Source organism: Rhamphochromis sp. 'chilingali' (assembly GCF_963969265.1).
Source record: "Rhamphochromis sp. 'chilingali' genome assembly, chromosome: 10".
In the NCBI taxonomy this organism is placed as follows: domain Eukaryota; kingdom Metazoa; phylum Chordata; class Actinopteri; order Cichliformes; family Cichlidae; genus Rhamphochromis; species Rhamphochromis sp. 'chilingali'.
The window spans coordinates 27,094,807-27,112,950 of record NC_137937.1 but is presented as its reverse complement, the minus strand read 5'-3'; the positions used below and the strand labels follow the sequence as shown (position 1 = coordinate 27,112,950).

The 18,144-nt window shown below is 38.8% G+C and overlaps 1 protein-coding gene across 4 annotated transcripts in view; it reads left to right on the top strand.

The window, feature by feature from the left end:
- Nucleotides 1-18,144, top strand: part of dmxl1 (Dmx like 1) — a 67,531-nt gene that overhangs the window by 10,372 nt on the left and 39,015 nt on the right. For all 4 annotated transcript variants that reach the window (XM_080895189.1, XM_080895188.1, XM_080895190.1 and 1 more), the window contains exons 5-20: nt 167-245; nt 434-578; nt 866-932; nt 1,093-1,277; nt 2,062-2,269; nt 4,500-4,671; nt 5,299-5,475; nt 5,612-5,847; nt 7,443-8,160; nt 8,576-8,697; nt 9,127-9,216; nt 9,614-9,716; nt 9,817-9,936; nt 10,401-10,619; nt 12,133-13,397; nt 15,068-15,323. In XM_080895189.1, coding sequence (XP_080751315.1) covers nt 167-245; nt 434-578; nt 866-932; nt 1,093-1,277; nt 2,062-2,269; nt 4,500-4,671; nt 5,299-5,475; nt 5,612-5,847; nt 7,443-8,160; nt 8,576-8,697; nt 9,127-9,216; nt 9,614-9,716; nt 9,817-9,936; nt 10,401-10,619; nt 12,133-13,397; nt 15,068-15,323 — 4,162 coding nt within the window. The remainder of the gene's footprint in view (nt 1-166; nt 246-433; nt 579-865; nt 933-1,092; nt 1,278-2,061; nt 2,270-4,499; nt 4,672-5,298; nt 5,476-5,611; nt 5,848-7,442; nt 8,161-8,575; nt 8,698-9,126; nt 9,217-9,613; nt 9,717-9,816; nt 9,937-10,400; nt 10,620-12,132; nt 13,398-15,067; nt 15,324-18,144) is intronic.

The following is an 18,144-nucleotide window of genomic DNA, read 5'->3' as shown; positions in this document are numbered from 1 at the left end:
TGTTAAAGCTTCATCTATAGTTCCACATGTACCATCGAAACAGGGAATTTATTTATTTCTGAGCTTATCTAAATAGGGAATTATTGCACAAAGTTTCAGCCAACATAATTGCCAAAACATGACATACTTGTTTTGAATTTTGCCTTTTTCTGTTTTTCCTGTACAGAAATTGAACTGCCAATGGCAGAAGACTGGTCAATTTGTATTACAGTCTATAGTACGGAACCTAGCATGGCACCCTACAGGTACTCTAACCATTGTTCTTTCTTAAAGTAACACAGACATATTAAGATAAACAGTTGTGATTTAAAAAGAAGTGTTGGGGTGGTACTACAGATCCGGCAAAATATAAATGTTTAATAATTTTTTTTTAAACAGAAATTTGATGATATCTGTCCTGAAAGATCATATCTGTATATGTTTGTCTGTCCAGGTTGCACTCTCCTAACAGGCTCTAGCAGCCTGCAGTTGTGGTCTAATGTTGATGGAGTAAAGGATGAAGCTGATGAAAGGGGGCAGCCGGCAGAAATGACCATAAGAGACTGCCGTTCTGCCTGGAGGTGTATCTGGCAGAGCAAGTAAGAACAGAGTTTGTAAAATAGTCACAAACAAGACAGAGACTTTAAAATTAGGATTTTCATTTATCTTATAAGCACCAAATAGACATTAAAATAAAATCAGCTAATGCACATTTTTCTGTAACATTATATTCAATACAAATCTGACTGCAGCAGGACATGCACTCAGTTATCTGATTGAGTTCATGTCCTGATGCAATTTGTTTAAACCTATTTTATTTTGTCCTAAACATTACTTATTATATTGACATGGAGTGTTGAATATAATTTTCATTTTGTATCTCAAGGACTGCTTCTCCAGTCAATTTAATGAAGTTCTCTCCTGACGGTGAGTTCTTTGCCACAGCTGGTCAGGTAAGTTGTGTCCCTTTGTTACATCGCACTTAAAAACCGAACACTCTAGATTCATGTGAAATTAGTTGATAATAATTAACTTCTACCTTCTGGTGTCGTGTGTTTTTTGTTAGAACTACCTATGGTATCGCTTATATCCTTCATTGCCTCTTCTTTTCAGGATGATTGCCTAATAAAGGTTTGGTACAGCACCAGTAAGTGGAAGATGGGTGTTACCACACTCTTTACACCTCCAGACACCAATGTGAGTGACCCGGGAGAGCTGGCCTTCTCCTTTATCTACCTGGCTCATCCCCGCTCTGTCACCAGTTTCTCCTGGAGGAAGACCAGCAAGTACATGCCACGGTACAGACACTGTTAATTTGTCATCTCCTAGCCTTTTCTAACTTCCTTTTCTTTAACTTCCTTTTCTTTGAAGGTTAGGTCAAAATGACCTAACCTTCCACAGCTGGGCAAAAGAAAAAAAATGCCTAAGTTAACAAGCTGGTTGAAAGGATGGTTGAAAAATATTAGGTCTTTATCTTCTTTACATTAGAGTAGAAAGCAGCTTGAGGTAACTTGTTGTGGACAGGTTTGATGTCTGTCTTTGTTTATTTAAAATATGTCACTACAGATGGTGTGGGTTGAATAAATTTGGCACATTCCAAATTGTTTCATAGCTTTATATAATATTGGTAATCGTATGTGACCTTCAGAGGGCTTCCACACAGGAGGGGAATTGCAGCAATCTGGTGCTCTTGTTGCAGGCGTCAAGCAGAAGAACCACACAATTACGTACACAATTAAATTTAAGAAAACTACACTGAACTTTGAAAAAGGAAAAACACAGTTGTCTTAATTAAAGAGATTTAACTGAACTTCAACTATAATTTAAGAATTAAATAAATAAATGTGAGCTGGCAAGGTGTCACAATGTGAATTTTTTTTATTAGAGGCAAAAGTAAGTGAAAATAAGGGGCAGAAATGCAAAACGAGAGCACAAATGTGAAATGGATTGAGACAAATAATCATTTCTGTCTCAGTTATCGTGATGTAATAATCATTGTAAGACAGAATTTTAATTGAAATTAAAATTCCATTAATTTTTTTTAAAAATCTCTCTCTTTTTCTCCCTCCTTTATCCTAACAGGGGCGCAGTGTGTAATGTGCTGCTCACCTGCTGTAAGGACAGTGTATGTCGGCTGTGGGCAGAGACGCTGTTGCCAGGTGACAGCCTCTTATCTGGTCACCATAAAAACCCTTCTTCTGGCCAACACAGTGAAACGCTTAAATCTTCTGCTGGCCTCTCAAAGAAAAACGGCTGCAATGGGAAGACACACGGACAAGCCTCACAAGAAGTAAGCCACAATGACTTTGACTTTCCTGCTTAAAATAAACACTCAGTATAATCAGCAGGACTTTGCTAACGTTAACACAGTCTAATTAAGCAATCCTGCATTTAACCTTTATTTTCAGTTTCAGCTGTATGACAGTGCAGAAAACAAGGCCTTTTTAGCAACACATCACTCAAAACACATGAAATGTAAAAATCTATACTATTTGCACACAGGCTCGAAATTAAAAATCAAACACAAAAATGCTATTTGTTGTTTCGATAAACAAAAAAATGCGCAATTACTTTAGTTTAATTGTTTTTTTTTTTATTTGGCAGGACCCTTTGCTCGTGATCAGTTTAAATATAGTTTACTAACACAAGTGAAACACGTGATTTTTATGGTGCTTTATTTGATTTGAAGAATTTCTCATTATACGCCTTTAAGTCTAGCATTGCATAGTAAGACTTGTATGTCAGTGTTTTATTTTTTCTTAAGTGATATTAATAATTAGGATAAACTGAATATTTAAAAGGACCTCACATCATTTTGTGTAAATAATTCTATCTTTATAACAGAGAACAAGCTATGAAATGATCATCAGCGTTGTTCATGACTTCCCTAGATACTCCCATATATGCACTTTATCAGGTGTTCAGATGTCATGCTTTCTTTCCTTTTTTGCTTTGAAATGATAATCTGACAGAGTGTTACACTGGCTGCAGAAATTTCATTTCATTTCATCACACTGTTGCATCGGAAACGTTGTGCTTTTTGGGTATAACTTGTCCGTATCAGAAGTATTATTTGTAAAGCTGTATCGCTCTCTAGTTTGTATACAACATGCAAAAAGAAACAAGTTGTAATTTCCTGTGTAGTTGGAAATGGATGGTACAAATGATATGATTTGTGGTTTCCCCTTTTTTCTACAGAAATAATTTCCAAGCTTTTGTATTTTTATGTATTGCACAGTGATAATTTAAGGATGAGCGTAAAAGAACAAAGAGGCACTGAGAAATTTCAAAACAACTTTGAGAAGGTAGATGGAGAGCAACAGAGGTTTGGTATAGTTAAAAGGGAAAATTAAGGGTCTCAGACATGAAGGTTTTTGAAACTGTCTGCCTTTCTGTAATGTGTACGATACCTTAAAATTATACCTCTGACTTTTGATCAGTGTTTAATCTTTTTCAGTTCTCTGGCGCATGTTTGTGTTTGCAATACTGGTGTGTTCTGTTTTAAGTGACCCAGCTTGTTCGCAACATCCTAACCGACATTCATTTTATCTTTGGAAAGTTGTGGGTGTCACCAGTGCTTGAAAAGCTTGGGGCATATTAGTTTACAAAAAATGGATACGCAGAGTCTGTAAGACTGTACGACGGTAGGGAATTATTCATTAGAAATCCCAGCAAATGTTCTTGCAAATCAGTGCAGTTAATTAAGCCCCAATATTCTGAATAAGTTGTTATTTGAGAACATCTGGAGGAGGCAAGGTTATGGGATTTCATTTAAAAGTATTTGTACCTGCTTTGTCATGTCTTTTTAATGGTGAGTTTACTTGTAGTCTTCATAAATCTCAAAACCTACAGGTTTACAGCTCATTTTATCTTACTCATTTTGCACCTGTGAGTCTAGATACAATCACATATTTGGTTAAAGAAACTCTGCTTTTAAATGATTGTTTGTCATCCTGTGAGACTTGTTTTCCATTGGGGCATTTAGCTGCAGTCTGCTGTGAGACACCAAATTACATAACCTGAATACCCAATAAACTTTAAAATTTCTTCTATACACGCTCTGTGACAGCCACTCCTCCATGTTGCCAGCTCCTGTTGCTCTGTTTTAAGACAAATTGGGCTCTTCACTTAAATGCAGTTTAAACATCAATACCAATAAATTAAAATCCCACCCTGAGGGGACCACCTGTTCACCAAAGTAGAGTAGCTTAGCACAGACTGGGATGAGAGCTGGAGAGGTTTGTAAGTCGACACAAGTTGATTAATTCACATCAACCTCCAAAAGACAAGCTCAACCTGTCTTTTCAGCCTGAAAAGGCAACAAGGAACAATGGTGTTTCATTTTTCTCTTTTTAATCTTATTTAAGTAGCTCCACATTTCTACAGGTTAATGTAATATTTTAGTGCCTCTTACATTTAGTATTATGCATTTGGATGGCACAGACGATGTCTGCAGTCATAAAATATTAAATTGACATTTGAGCAATACTTCATAATAATCATACTTGTTTTCTGCACAGCTGGATTTTCAAGAATCGCGGCACTATCGGGACATACCTCAGCTATCATGGACCAGCGGCCTGCCTCACCTTCAAAGTGGACACTGTAACCACAAGAAGAGCAGCAATAACATGCCCCATGCCAATGCTCTCTGCCACTTTCACATTGCTGCCAGCATCAACCCAGCCACAGGTTTGACTTGAACACACTCTGAAACTACTTAATAATCCTGTTGATCCCCATCACTGGTATTTTGTTAAATACCAAAAGAAATCTCACAACATATTGAAGAACTAAAGCTTTAACATGACATAAAGTTCTTGATAAAGACGAATGAACTAAAGCACATCATTTGCTATTCCTGAACTGTACAGAGTACATGGATGGTTAACTCAGCTGGAAGTCAGAAGTCTTAACCTCTTGGCAAAAATACCATTACTTTTGCAGATTGCCTGAGGTTGTTTCTTTAACATTCCAATGAGCTTGTGCTCAGTGAGAGCTGTTCAGAGTAACTGTGAGCATTTCATTTTCTTCCTCTCCGTTTTAGTTGGGTAACTTAATTTGACCTGAATTAGGATAAAATCATGTAGACTCTTTCAGCCTTCAGGCTGAGAAGTCCTGCAGGATTTGTATGCTTGGATTATGTTTTAGGATACTAAACCATGCTTACATTCATGAAAGTTAATTTGCTCCAGCAGATATATTTTTGTCCTGCATGTCAGCAGCCCGGTCTGATGTATATTTTGTTGTTGTTGTTGTTGTTATTTATTCATTAAGTTTTCTAAATGTTTAACAGCTTATAACTTGTATGTTTCACAGACATTCCCCTGTTGCCCTCCATCTCCTCTCTGAACGCTGTGGATGATGAGGAACCAGGAGGCCCATTTTCTGTCCACTGGCTCAACAACAAAGAGCTTCACTTTACTTTAGCCATGGAAGTCTTTCTGCAACAGCTTCGAATTAGTGTAGAGCAACAGAACGAGTGCTCCAATGAAGGTAGAGAGAAATGATTTGGATGAGTCAGTAATGGGTGTGTGCATGTGAAGCTGTAACAACAGTGACAGTTAAAGTCTAACCTTTAGAATAGAATTTAACATATTGTTTGGCTACCATGATTTGTATTCTTTTCCAGAGCCTGAAAATGAAGATGACTTTGAAGAAGAGGAGAACAGACCAAGTGAACCCCAAGGACCAGGAACAGTGGAGCTGCCTCTGGCAGCAGTGGAGCACCAGTTGGATGTGCTGTTAGAGGAGTGGAATAAAGGGGCCGACATGCTGTTCAGTATTCATCCCATGGATGGCTCTTTGTTGGTCTGGCATGTGGACTGGTTAGATGAATACCACCCAGGCATGTTCAGACAAGCTCAGGTACTTTGCTGCTATTGTTCTTTATATAGAACAGTTGTACATTCATTCTGTTTGTTTCATGAGAGTATTCCTCCAGTTTCTTTCCTCTTTATCTTTTATAGTCTTATTTCAGAGGTTGATACACAGAGAAACTGCACAGTTAGCTGCACAATTGGTCTTAATTTAATCTCAGTATGGCTTTTTCTCTATTATAAATAAATGAACATAAATAACTGTTATTGAAAATGCATGTTCTTCCAAAAGAACACAAAGTAAAAACAAGTCAAGCACCCCCTTGATCAGGACCTGATACTGTGCCTGCGTCTGTCCCATGCAAGCTTGAAATGTTCTTGATTGGTCTGAATAAGAAAGTCTTTGTTAAAAATACAGATACTACAAAATTTTAATGTCTAGCACAACAGCAGGTGAAGAACTTGTCCCTCAAAGTGGGTCGTCATCCGTTGTTTGGAAGTACTTCTGATTTGGCACAAGTAACATTAACTATAATGAAATCATCTGCAAAAAGTGCTGTAGAGTTAACTAGTCTGTAAGGCAAGACTACTAACTTATATTCAGCCTCCTGAAAACATGCCAAAAACTGCAGTATTATTAATGCATGAAGGCTAAGAAAAACAATGCAGATGTTGCCAGCATGAGTCATTCAACCTCATCTGAGACATTTATAAAAGCAAGCCTGTACACCACATCTGCATAACCATCTAGCTCCCAAAGATCCATCTAATCACAGTTTATTTGGGCAGAGACAAGTGTCCAGTAAACACAGTGAACAGTAACAAAGGCTTTGGAGAATTGGCCAGCATGCTGCTGTTATCTATTCTGGAATTATTTTTCTGGTAAAACCTACACCATATGCAAAACATTTGCTGCTAAGTTTTATTAATCATGCAGGTACAATCGATGGGGTGAAAGACTTGATTTTTCTTCTTAGAGATTTACTTAATTTAGGTCAGTGAGGAAGTTCAGTATTATTTTTAAGCAACTATTTTACATTAGTGGAAATACTGCACAACATAAAAACAAGTTTATGTTTAATGAAAATTGTAATTAAAACCTTTTTTCCACTATAATCAATAAATAACAGTGATCTCAATATTGATCAAAATAATTGTTAATCATTTGACCATAATCATGCAGCAATCAAAGGTAACTGAATTCTGAATTCTGCTCAAAATATAACTTTAACCTTTAGATTAAACAGTTTTCTATTTAGTTATTTGTTTATATTCAGAATTTCAGAAAGTGCTTTGTGGGAAATCATTAATTTATCATCAGAGTAAGGTTGTGATTTATTTTCACAGTTGTGATGGTGTACTTGTTCTAATGTCTTCTCATCTGGCGACTCACACAAATATATTGTACTTGTCTATGACTTCATATCAAATTCAGACATGCCCTAGTGCATTTTTATGAGCAGTAAAAATAATGAGGACAGAGAATCTGGTCATTCAGGCACAAAACTGAATCTCAGGTTTCATTGGCATTCATTTTTTAGGCCTGGCTGTTTTAATTAGTTTAATTAGTCCTCCTCTTTAAATCTGAGCTGCAAATTACAGTCACTTTTGATGACATTGCTATGACATCTCTTTCTGTCTCAGGTGTCGTTTGCATCCCGCATTCCTGTAGCGTTCCCCGCAGGTGACGCCATCTCCCTGAGCCAAAGTGTGGTAATGTATGCCTGCAACAAGAACGTGGATCTAGCTATCCAACATGGCAGACAGCGACCGCCTGGGAGCACATTGCCTCAAGCCAAATCTGCTCTAATAAGCTACGGAGGTCAAGGAAAATCTGCACCCAGCAGTAGTCTTCGATTAAGCATATTTACCCCCAATGTCCTTATGATCTCCAAACATGCTGATGGCTCTTTAAACCAGTGGGCAGTCAGCTTTGCAGAGGACTCTGCTTTCTCGACTGTGCTCAGTGTCTCTCACAAGTCACGGTACTGTGGTCACCGCTTTCACCTCAATGACCTGGCCTGTCACTCGCTGCTCCCTCTTCTCCTCACCACCTCACACCACAATGCCTTGAGGACGCCAGAGGCAGACAGCATATTGGTTCCTCCAGAGGCCTCCTCCTCTGGTTTTTCTCATTCTGCATCTCTATCTTGTGGGTCACGACCCACGCGGGTGTCCCTGGGTATGGTTTCCCAGGATCCCAATGCGATCTACAGTGAGCTGATTTTATGGAGAGTGGACCCCGTCGGCCCGCTGTCGTTGTCAGGCGGGGTCTCGGAGCTTGCTAGAATCAATTCTCTCCATGCATCAGCATTTGCTAATGTAGCCTGGCTGCCCACACTCATTCCCAGCAGCTGTTTAGGTGAGAAAATATTATTACTGGTCAGATTGCTAAGTACTTTATTGTGTGTTGCCTTAGCAAAAAGGCAGTAATGAGATTTTTTTGTTTGTTTTGGGTTTTTTTGGGGGGTTTTTGTTTTTTGTTTGGGAGGGTTGATTGATGTGAAGGATTGTTTATTGTTATTGTTTTCTATATAGTTAACTATGTCCAACTAAGAGTAGGTCTGAGACGAGTCTCCATGTGTGGTTATTAGTCCACTTGACACATCTACTGTGCATTGTAGATAAATGTACAAAAGCAACTTACTTTACCAAATGACTTCAGATTTTCTGAATTAAACATGAGTGAATGTTAAATCTCAGTAGTGTTCGCTTGACATATTTATTTAGAAAAAACAAGCATAATAGTGGTAACATTCAATTGTTTTTCTTTTTAGGTTTGTACTGTAACTCTCCCAGTGCCTGCTTCGTGGCAAGTGATGGCCAATCACTCAGGCTTTATCAGGCTGTCATTGAGGCTAAGAAACTTCTGAGTGAGCTCTCCAATCCGGAAATATCAGTAAGTGATCAAGCCTGACAATTTTCATGCACATTAATAGCAACACTCAGCCATTTATAGAATCTGTCAAATAATGTACGTCACTGTTTTGCCATTTTGTTATTACTAGTGTTGGCCTGAGATGACTTGGAGAAAAATGACTGCAGGCGAAATTATATAACATGAAACATTAATTGCAGTGAAACATTTAAAACTCAGGGAAAAAAGTAGTATGCAGCAAGAAGAGGAGAAATTGTTATATAAATGGTTTTTTTTTTTTTTTTTGCATTTCTTTTATTGCGTTTACTATCCCACCTGTTAGCCGTCAGTTGCAAGATGTTAAGTGATTTTCAAATTGGTAAAATAATTTCCTTGCATATTTAAACTGTGTAATACTAATTTATAAATATATGCAGATGATTTTTTTTGTGTGTGTTTGTCACCTTTCAGAAATATGTTGGGGAGGTTTTCAACATCATCAGTCAGCAGTCCACAGCAAAACCAGGGTGTATTATAGAACTGGATGCCATTACTGACTTTGTAAGTATACACGGAGTCCAAGAGAACCGAATTGTTTTCTCACACTAAACAAAGTTCAACCTCCTTTATTTGGGGACTTTCTGATTGTCTCATCTAACAGTAGACAGACATTGTCAGAATCTTTGAAGGTTTTCCCCTGAAAACAAACCAAAAAAAAACCCCATTGTTGACTTGCAAACCATTTGTGGCATGAAGCATTCGGCTGTGGCCTGAGTCGCTGAAAGGTCAACCACAATAATAAAAGGCAAAAAAAACCTCCCTCGTCTCCTTAGGGTGTGCGTGTCTTTGTGCATGTACTATTAATACAGCCTGTGTCTATGTCAGTGTGTAGACAGAAAATGATGTTCAGAGTCTACATCTGATGTAGTTTGACAATATCTGCTGCTGTTCTCTGCAGCAGGGGAAGGAGACACAGCTCCTGCATGTTTTTGAGGAACATCTGATTCTTGGCACTGAGATAACGGAGAGCATACATGAAACTCCCGACTCTCCTCGCACGGGTAAAAACCTATTTTTCCTAGTTTTCATGCCTGTATTTAATAGCAGCTGCTTGCATCTTTCATTAAAAAAATCACTGTGTGGGTTTCTCCCCCCCTGCAGCCTCCAGTAAACCAGCCTTCTCAGCCCGCTTTTTTCTGGTGGTGGTAGAATTAAGCCCAACAGGTCGCTCACTGCTCCACATGTGGCATCTCCATCTTGCTGCTCGACCAGTCACTATGGGTGGGTACTTATACACTCATACACCCTAAAAGTTGGGTGATGTAAGAGAGGTTTTCTGCCATCCTGTCTAACCTTAGCCAAAATAAATGATTGCAGACCATAAAGGGAAGTTTTTAAGGGTTAAAAGAGCTGGAAGCGTTGCAAAATTATAATTAGTAACTAAGTAATAACTTTATCACTGTAGATGCCTTGCATTTTTTAAGTTCCAAGTCCAGATTTGTCTCCCTTGCAATCTTTATTACAAGTCTGCTGTGTAAAAGTTGTAAAATTACTAAAAGTATCTCTAATGATTGAAAGAGACCTCCAGTATCACAGTGTGCTTTAGCCAGATGGTGATTCATCTGTTGAAAGATTTGTTTTTATAGATTTTTCAAATAATGACTCTGATGAAGTGTAGTAATGGTGAATGGATTTGACCAAGCCTAACTGTTCTAAATATATTCCCACTTTTTGTATGCCCACAGAGGAGACTGCAGCTCATAAGGATCTCACCACGACTTCTCCCTTGAACAGCTCTCAGTTTGTCTATGACGCACCCAGTTCTCCGGTAACTCAGAAGAGTAAATCCTGCACTTCCAATCTGCAGAGTGCCTGTCGTCTCAGCCTCACAACACACAGGCTGTACAGCCAAGAGCTGGCTCTTCCAGCAGAAGTGGAAGCCATCAGTGTTACTCCCTCGGCAGGTGAGGGACAATGAGGACAGGCATTCTTATTCCAAGGACGCAAAGCAAAACCACTTTGTTTCCTTATGCATATTGATGCATGCTAAGGTTCAATGTTGCAGCTTGAACCTAAACTCTAAATAATTGATCGGCTAGCTAATGATGGAAGAAGTTACTCACTAAAGTCATTTTAGGCATTAAATCTTATGAAATATCATGAAATCACATGAAATTATTCAGACATACCCACCACACAATCGGTGCAGTACTTAGCATTTTTTATTGGCGAGACTTGTCAATACAGTAAGCGAGACATAACAGTTTGTGCAGCATTTTCCTAACGGGATGGTTCAATTTTGATATTTAGAGAAAGCTAATATGTAGTCTATATGCTATATGTAGTCATAGGACAACATCCATACACACTCTTGAGTAAACCCATCAAAAATGATTAAACCGTTGCGTATAAATGACATCTTACCAGTCTGAAGTAAAGTGCACATCGTAGTTTCCTTTTATTTCACCATCAATGTCCTTGTATTGGGGATGATTTATTATAAGTAATTAATGACGTTTCCTCTGTTGTGACATGTGATTATGAATTGATGAAAAACGTTATGAGTGGAATGTAAGAATCACAGAAAAACACTTAAAAAAGAAAACAGCTGAAAGCTACCAACAAACTCGGATTGCCATCAGAACTCAGTTGATAATTATTAGTGTTTGATCTGACCTGTGGTATCACAGGCTCTGTCTGCATCATGTAAAGAATTCCCCTTGAAGTTGAGTTGTTAATGATTTTGATGAGGCGGTGTAAACCACCAACCACTGTGTCTCTTCCAATGTGTGATGTTTATGGTCCATTGTTGGTGCTAGAGTGTCGAAATACCTGATTGTGACTTTGCTTTCTCCTGCACTTAAATCAATTTATAATGTACACTTATTTTCTTTTCACAAATGAAGTGGTTTAATGCTTCTATAAGATTAGTTTGGATACAGTGAGAACCTAAGACAGTCTAAAAGAGGGTGCTTCGTGCAAAAAGTGTATTGGATTTTATTTTTCTCTTTATTTTTCTTTAGGTTGTTTACTAAGGCAGTGGTGTATTTTTGTGAACTGAGTTATAATTTAGTGTGTACTTGCACCTTAATATGAAAGAATGCATTCAGGCTTGTTCTGTGTTGAACATGGTGCATAAATGTTTTTTAGGTCAAGGTTTTTAGGTCAAAGTTGGTAAGATTGTGGCAACACTGTTAAGATAAAAATGAGCAGGGTGCACAGTGAGACAGGAAGCCGACTTGTAGATTAAGAAAAGCGTGTATGGCTGAAAGAGGCCTGAGTAAAAAGCTGCTGCTAACATTATTGGAATGAAACATAAGAATAGACGAAGGCAATCTTTTGTTTCGTTTACATTGTATTTTTTTTTTAATATATCTGCCAAATGTTTTCAAAATTGAATAAATCACAGAAATTTAACTCTAATGATATTATAGATCAAATCTTTCTTTGCTAATGGTGCATTACTTTTCTTCTCAGGTCACCTGAGTGCGTCATGTTCTCTTCCAGCCGGCCACGTGCCTTATCTCCTTGCTACTTTCTGTTCTGATGGTAAGGTGCGCTTCTGGAGGTGTAATGTCATGACAACAGAACCCCCCACTGTGGACAACTTGGTGTACCAGTGGGAGGAATGGCCTCTCCTGGTGGAGGAAAAACTTCCCAGCAGCAGTGCAGTAAGTGTGCCAGGCCGGCCCATTGAGGTCAGCTGCTGTCACGCTGGACGGTTTGCAGTTGCCTACAAGCAGATGCCTAGCACACCTCTGAACCTATCTCCTCATCTGAATGCTCATGGACCTCTGACTTCTCCCCCAGCCTCTGCATCTTCCCCATTTGTAAACTACAGCACCACCAACACCCACCTGACCCCGACCCTTAATGTGCCGCATAGCCCAAAACCCATTCACAGCCCTAATGCAAGCACTCGAGAGCCGCTGGTCCACATTGGCATCTTTCAGTGCGAGTCCACTGGTGGTTCGCAGTGGATTCTGGAGCAGACCATAGTATTGGACAATACAGACCCTATGTCCAGCTATCCTTTAAGTAGTAGTACCACTGCAAGTGCCAGCATTCCAAGTAACATGGATTTATCCATACAAAACGAGAACTGTCTTGGTTCTACTGGTAAGAGTCTGGTTCACTTGGACTGGGTTTCCCAGGAGGATGGATCACACATTCTGACTGTTGGCATTGGGACAAAGATATATATATATGGTCGTCTGTCTGGAAAGCCTCCAGATCTGGGAGTGTCTTCTGATGCTAATAGAGACCAAAGCTTGTCTCGCCTGGTTCTGCTTCGATCGGTCAGTCTGTTCTCCTCTGTCGAAGGCTCACCACCTATCCCAGTCTCCCTGTCCTGGGTACGAGATGGAATCTTGGTAGTTGGCATGGAGTGTGAAATGCACGTGTACTCTCAGTGGCAGCCTCCAGCACCACCCAAACCGACTGTCACAGTTGCCCAGGACAAAGACATCAGCAGCAGTGTTTCCTCCATAGTCTCAGCTGTCAGACAGTGCCAGGAGGAGGGTCTCAGCCCTGGGGCCCCCACTTCTTCACTTTCTCTTCCCAAAAAGACCCTGACACGATCAATGACGAGTCTGGCTCAGAAGCTCAGTGGGAAGAAAACCGCTTATGACTTACCTGTAGAAATGGAAGATTCTGGTCTTTTTGAAGCAGCTCACCAACTTTTTCCAACTCTACCCCAATACCACCCTGTACAGTTGCTAGAGCTTATGGACCTAGGGAAGGTAAGTTAAATAAATTACTCAATTACTTTTTGTACTCAGTCTTTAGCAGTAATAGGCTTTTTTTTAAGTGTAAGTCTAGTCTCCAATTACTTTTGAGCTTCTAAAATGGGAGGGATTGTGTGTAAAAATGGCTCTAATTCCTGAACAGTTACTGTATTACTTTTGTATATTGTAATACTTGAATTCGAGCTGAAAGTCTGCTCTTCAGTCACATCTTGATTCTTTGATTTGAAATCCACGGTGGTGGCAAGAAACTACAAAAAAATGTCATTGTCTAAATACTTGGACCTGCGTGTGTATGTGTCTGATCTATTTGTGTATTGTCAGATGTTTTTGCTTGTGTGCTCTATCTTTTTTCCTTTGTCCCCTGTGTTCTTTCTTCCAGCTTCCTTTTCTGTGTGTCTCTGCTTTCAATATCCTGCTCCCCGTCTCTCATTTCCTGTTTTCTTTCGGTCTTCAAGATTACATTCTGTCTATTTCTCTCTCTATTCTCTTTACTCTTGATACTCTCCCCCCCCCCCCCCCCCCATTCATATTAGTATTTATTTATTCCTTCCTCTTCCCCCCCCCCCTCCCATGACACTGTTTTCCAACTAAAAATAATGTAGTAAACTTGTATATGTTCTTTAGTCCATCTTTGTGTTTGAAGTTAGATTGATTTTATTTTTCTTTAATAAAATAACATTAGGACAATATAATCTTGCCAAATTTACTTTAGTTGATGCTATAGGTTCGTTGTACTTCTACCATTAACTCTGCTCTTATAAAATTATGTCATTAATTTCAGTTGAGAATTGATTAGTGTATCTTTCTCACTGTCTCTGTTGCTACCTGGGACCTAAAGGATTACACAGTCCACACTGCACCTGTTCAACATAGTCAGTCACTATAAACTAAACCACAACAGAGTAAACTACCCACTCACTGTCCAGTGTAAACCTTAAATTGTTTTTAATTGTTTATTGTCTTTTCATTTGTAAAAACTCAAAAAGATTTTAGTGTGTGGAATATCCAGATAACTTGTCGTGTACAGATCAAATTTCTCATCCAATATCTCTATTACATCAGCGCCATTGAGTAAGTTACTTAATCAATGGCTCTGTGTGGCATCAGCTAAAAGGACCAGTGAACTGCAGGATATGAAACCTGAGCTCATTTTGTATTAAACTTCCGGTCAAATCTAATTACTCAGTAATTGAAGGACCTTGAATGCCATTTCAGATCCCTCTTTAACCCCTGCGTGGGTACACAGGATGCATTTGTCGATGATGTGTTTGACTAAATTGGATTGAAGTATTAAGTAGCTGGCTTCCAGTTACCTGCGTGTTGCTTCAGCTAATGGAGCTTCCAGTGTAGTTTCTTGAGATTTCCTGACAGAACTAAGTGCTGAGTAAACTGTATAATCAGTACATGCCAAAGTCTGCTATTTGGTATCGCTACAATATGTTTGAAGCACCAAAGAAGCATTATTTATGGGCTGTTTAATATTTTATTAAAAAAAAACTTTTAATAATAGTTGTCTGATTTCCACAATAGCTTAAGCAGTAGTAAGGTGGACCGATACAATTAAAAGCCATGAAAATTTCCAAAAACTGCTTTTGTTGTGGTTGCTGAACAAAATCTGAAATGTATTCTGATTTATTATGTTGATATTGTTCATCTGTCTTCAGGTTCACCGTGCCAAAGCTATCCTCTCCCATCTCGTGAAATGCATTGCTGGAGAAATCATAACACTTCAAGACAGTTCCACCAGTCCCGAAAAACGTGTGCGGTCTCGAACCATCAGTGTTGGGGGCAGCACAGCCACGGATCAGAAGATGTTCAGCAAAGCAGAGAACTCGTCCGCTGACTACACAGAGATAAGCTCCATCCCTCCACTGCCTCTTTACGCCCTTCTAGGAGCTGATGACGACACACCAAAACCTGGTGGGTATATACAGCATGTGATTTGAGAATAGTGGTCCCTCACTATAACGCGGGTCACTTTTCGCGGCCTCGCTGTTTCTCGGATTTTTTCTGTGCAATTTTGCATGCTTTTTTTTTTTCTTTCTTTTTTTCTTTTTTTTTTAACAGCGTGTTGTGTTCTCCGTCCTGATTGGCTGTAGACCATTGTCATTCAGTCTCCTCCGTGCAGTGTCTCCTGTACAGTCACATTTACATAAATCTTTGATCGCTAGCAGTGTGACTCTGAAGTGCTGTACTGTTTGTACGTTTTCTCCCCAACAAACACAACAATATCAACAAAACATTTTGTACTGTCAAAGGCATGTGCGGTAGCCTGAAAACAGGGTTTGATCTTTGGTTTCATTCTATAATACTGGACTTAGTTTTCTACAAAGGTTTGAACTTTGAGGGTGTTTAAACAAGAGAGAAAAGTGTGAAAATGTTCATGCCTGTCTGAGAAAAGTGTATGAAGTGTGCCAGGCAGCAGGAAAAGAGAAGGTTATGGATGTAATGAAGGACGAGATGTAGAAGGCTGTGTGATAGAAGACGATGCAAGGGACCGGGAGCAACTGAAAGCAGAAGAACAAGAAGACTTGGTGAACAAGAACACTCTGCACCATGGGTACAAAAGCATAAGCCTTGGCTTTTTTGTTTTTCTACTTTTTGCTGCTGTTTTTGCCTTTTTGTTTTCCTTTGTTGACCTGGCACTCTGCAGGTGAAAGCATTTCACGACTAAGACTGAAGCCTTATTCACACAAGTCTAATATTATTATTTGAGACTTGTTGTATAAAGCTCGTTGAGTGCTCAAGTGGAATAGCAAAGTGCTATAAAAGAACCAGTCCATTTACCGTTTATCTTGGGACCTCTATGTAATGATTGCAGAAGTCAACTGTGACCTGATTCAAAGTAAATGTTCCACAGCTAATAACATAACATACTTCATCAAACAAAGATGTTCTGTGATAGTATAAGTCCACTAATAATCAGGATGTCACTGATTTCTTTGATATTTTCTATAAACAGCATTATGGATGCTCTGTTGGCAGTTGAATGAAAATAAATGAAAGGTAAAAGGCGAGCTTGAATCCATCAGAATAACAAAAGTCAGAAGCATGACTTGCTTGGCAGCATTTTGTAAAGAACTTGTTGCCTTTTTTTTTAACATGCTCGGCAGTTATGTGGCAGCTTATTAATATTAATATTAGTGCTGTCAATAGATTAAAAAAATTAACTAATTAATCTCACAATTTTCTCTAATTAATCGTGATTAATTGCAATTACTTGATCAATAGCCTGGCTAGCTGGCTTTTTCAACTTTATATTTAAGCTTGTAACAGACATTTATGCAATATAATGAAGTAAATGGAGAATAAACACAAAGAATGTGTGCTTAAATTCAAAGAGAATTTGAATAGTTTTAGCACAGGTTCTTTTTAAAACTTTAAAAACCTACATACTAATAGGTAAGTATACACTAATATATAATATATATATGTTAGTTCTTTCAAACAATTACAATTTTTAATCGGACTCATCACAGGGTTACTGTAGATTAATTTTGATTAATCACAATTAAATATCATTCATTTTTAATCTACGTTAATCACATTTCATTTTGCATGAGCAAACAGACTCAGAAAAAAAAGGGAAAATATATGCATTTAACATGTTTATTGAACATCTTGAACATTCATGTTAACAAAAAACTCTGTAAACACTCTCTCTCTGTCACGCCTGGGGAGGCACTTAAAGTCCTTGAAACGAGGAACCAAAGCTATGTAAAGCAGCGGTCCCCAACCCTTTTTTGCGCCACAGACTGGTATATGCCCGACAATATTTTCACGGACCGGCCTTTAAGGTGTCGCGGATAAATACAACAAAATAAAACTAGTACCGGTACGGGAAAAAAAGAAGTTTTATCCACAACACACGTGAAAAGACCCAGGAAAACCGAGATAACGATAAAAAAATAACGCTAAAAACCCTGAAAACCATACATTTCACACCCGAGCCTCAACTCTCGCGGCCCGGTACCAAACGACTCACGGAACGGTACCGTGAGGTAGACTTACTGAGTCCCCGATGCTCCGTGAGTGGTTTGTCGGAAGCTGGATGACGTGTTAGCCAAAGTCCTAGCAGCATCCCCGACTAACATATGCTTCGCATCAATGTCATATTTTAAGCTGCAAGTGCTTCGGTGAAAAGAAAATTCCTTCTTGCACAATGTGATTGGTTCAGCTGGCCGTTACTCCCAGATCAACTGCCCATTTGCGCATGTGTGAAGGTAACTACTTGGACAAACTGCCCGAAATGCGTGGACAGAAATATTTCAGGGATTTTGAGTCATTCTGCACTCCAGATGCATTAATAGCGTTAAATTTTTTTTATCGCATTAATCATGATGACAGCTTTAATAACGTGTTAAGTTTGACAGCACTAATTAATATTAATATTAGGTCCCCAGGGGTATCGAGAGACGTCAGTAAATCTGAGTGAAACACAGACTTTTCATGCCACGTGAATATGCAGCATAAAACGTAGATGTTGGGGGGTATTTTTAAAGGTCATACATAAAGTCCCTTGTTAACACCAATCCCATGTGAATAGGGCTTATTCCTCTGGAGGCAATAACAGCCCTGAACATAAAGCTAGACCAGTGGTGACAGTTTGATAGTGCTGAATTGAAAATGAATGTTTATGACTTTTTGAGAGTATGCCTGCATATTTGTCAGAAATCAAAAATGTTCTGCAGATATGCATTAAAGCAGGTACACAAACAAGAACAAAGAAATGGTATTTATA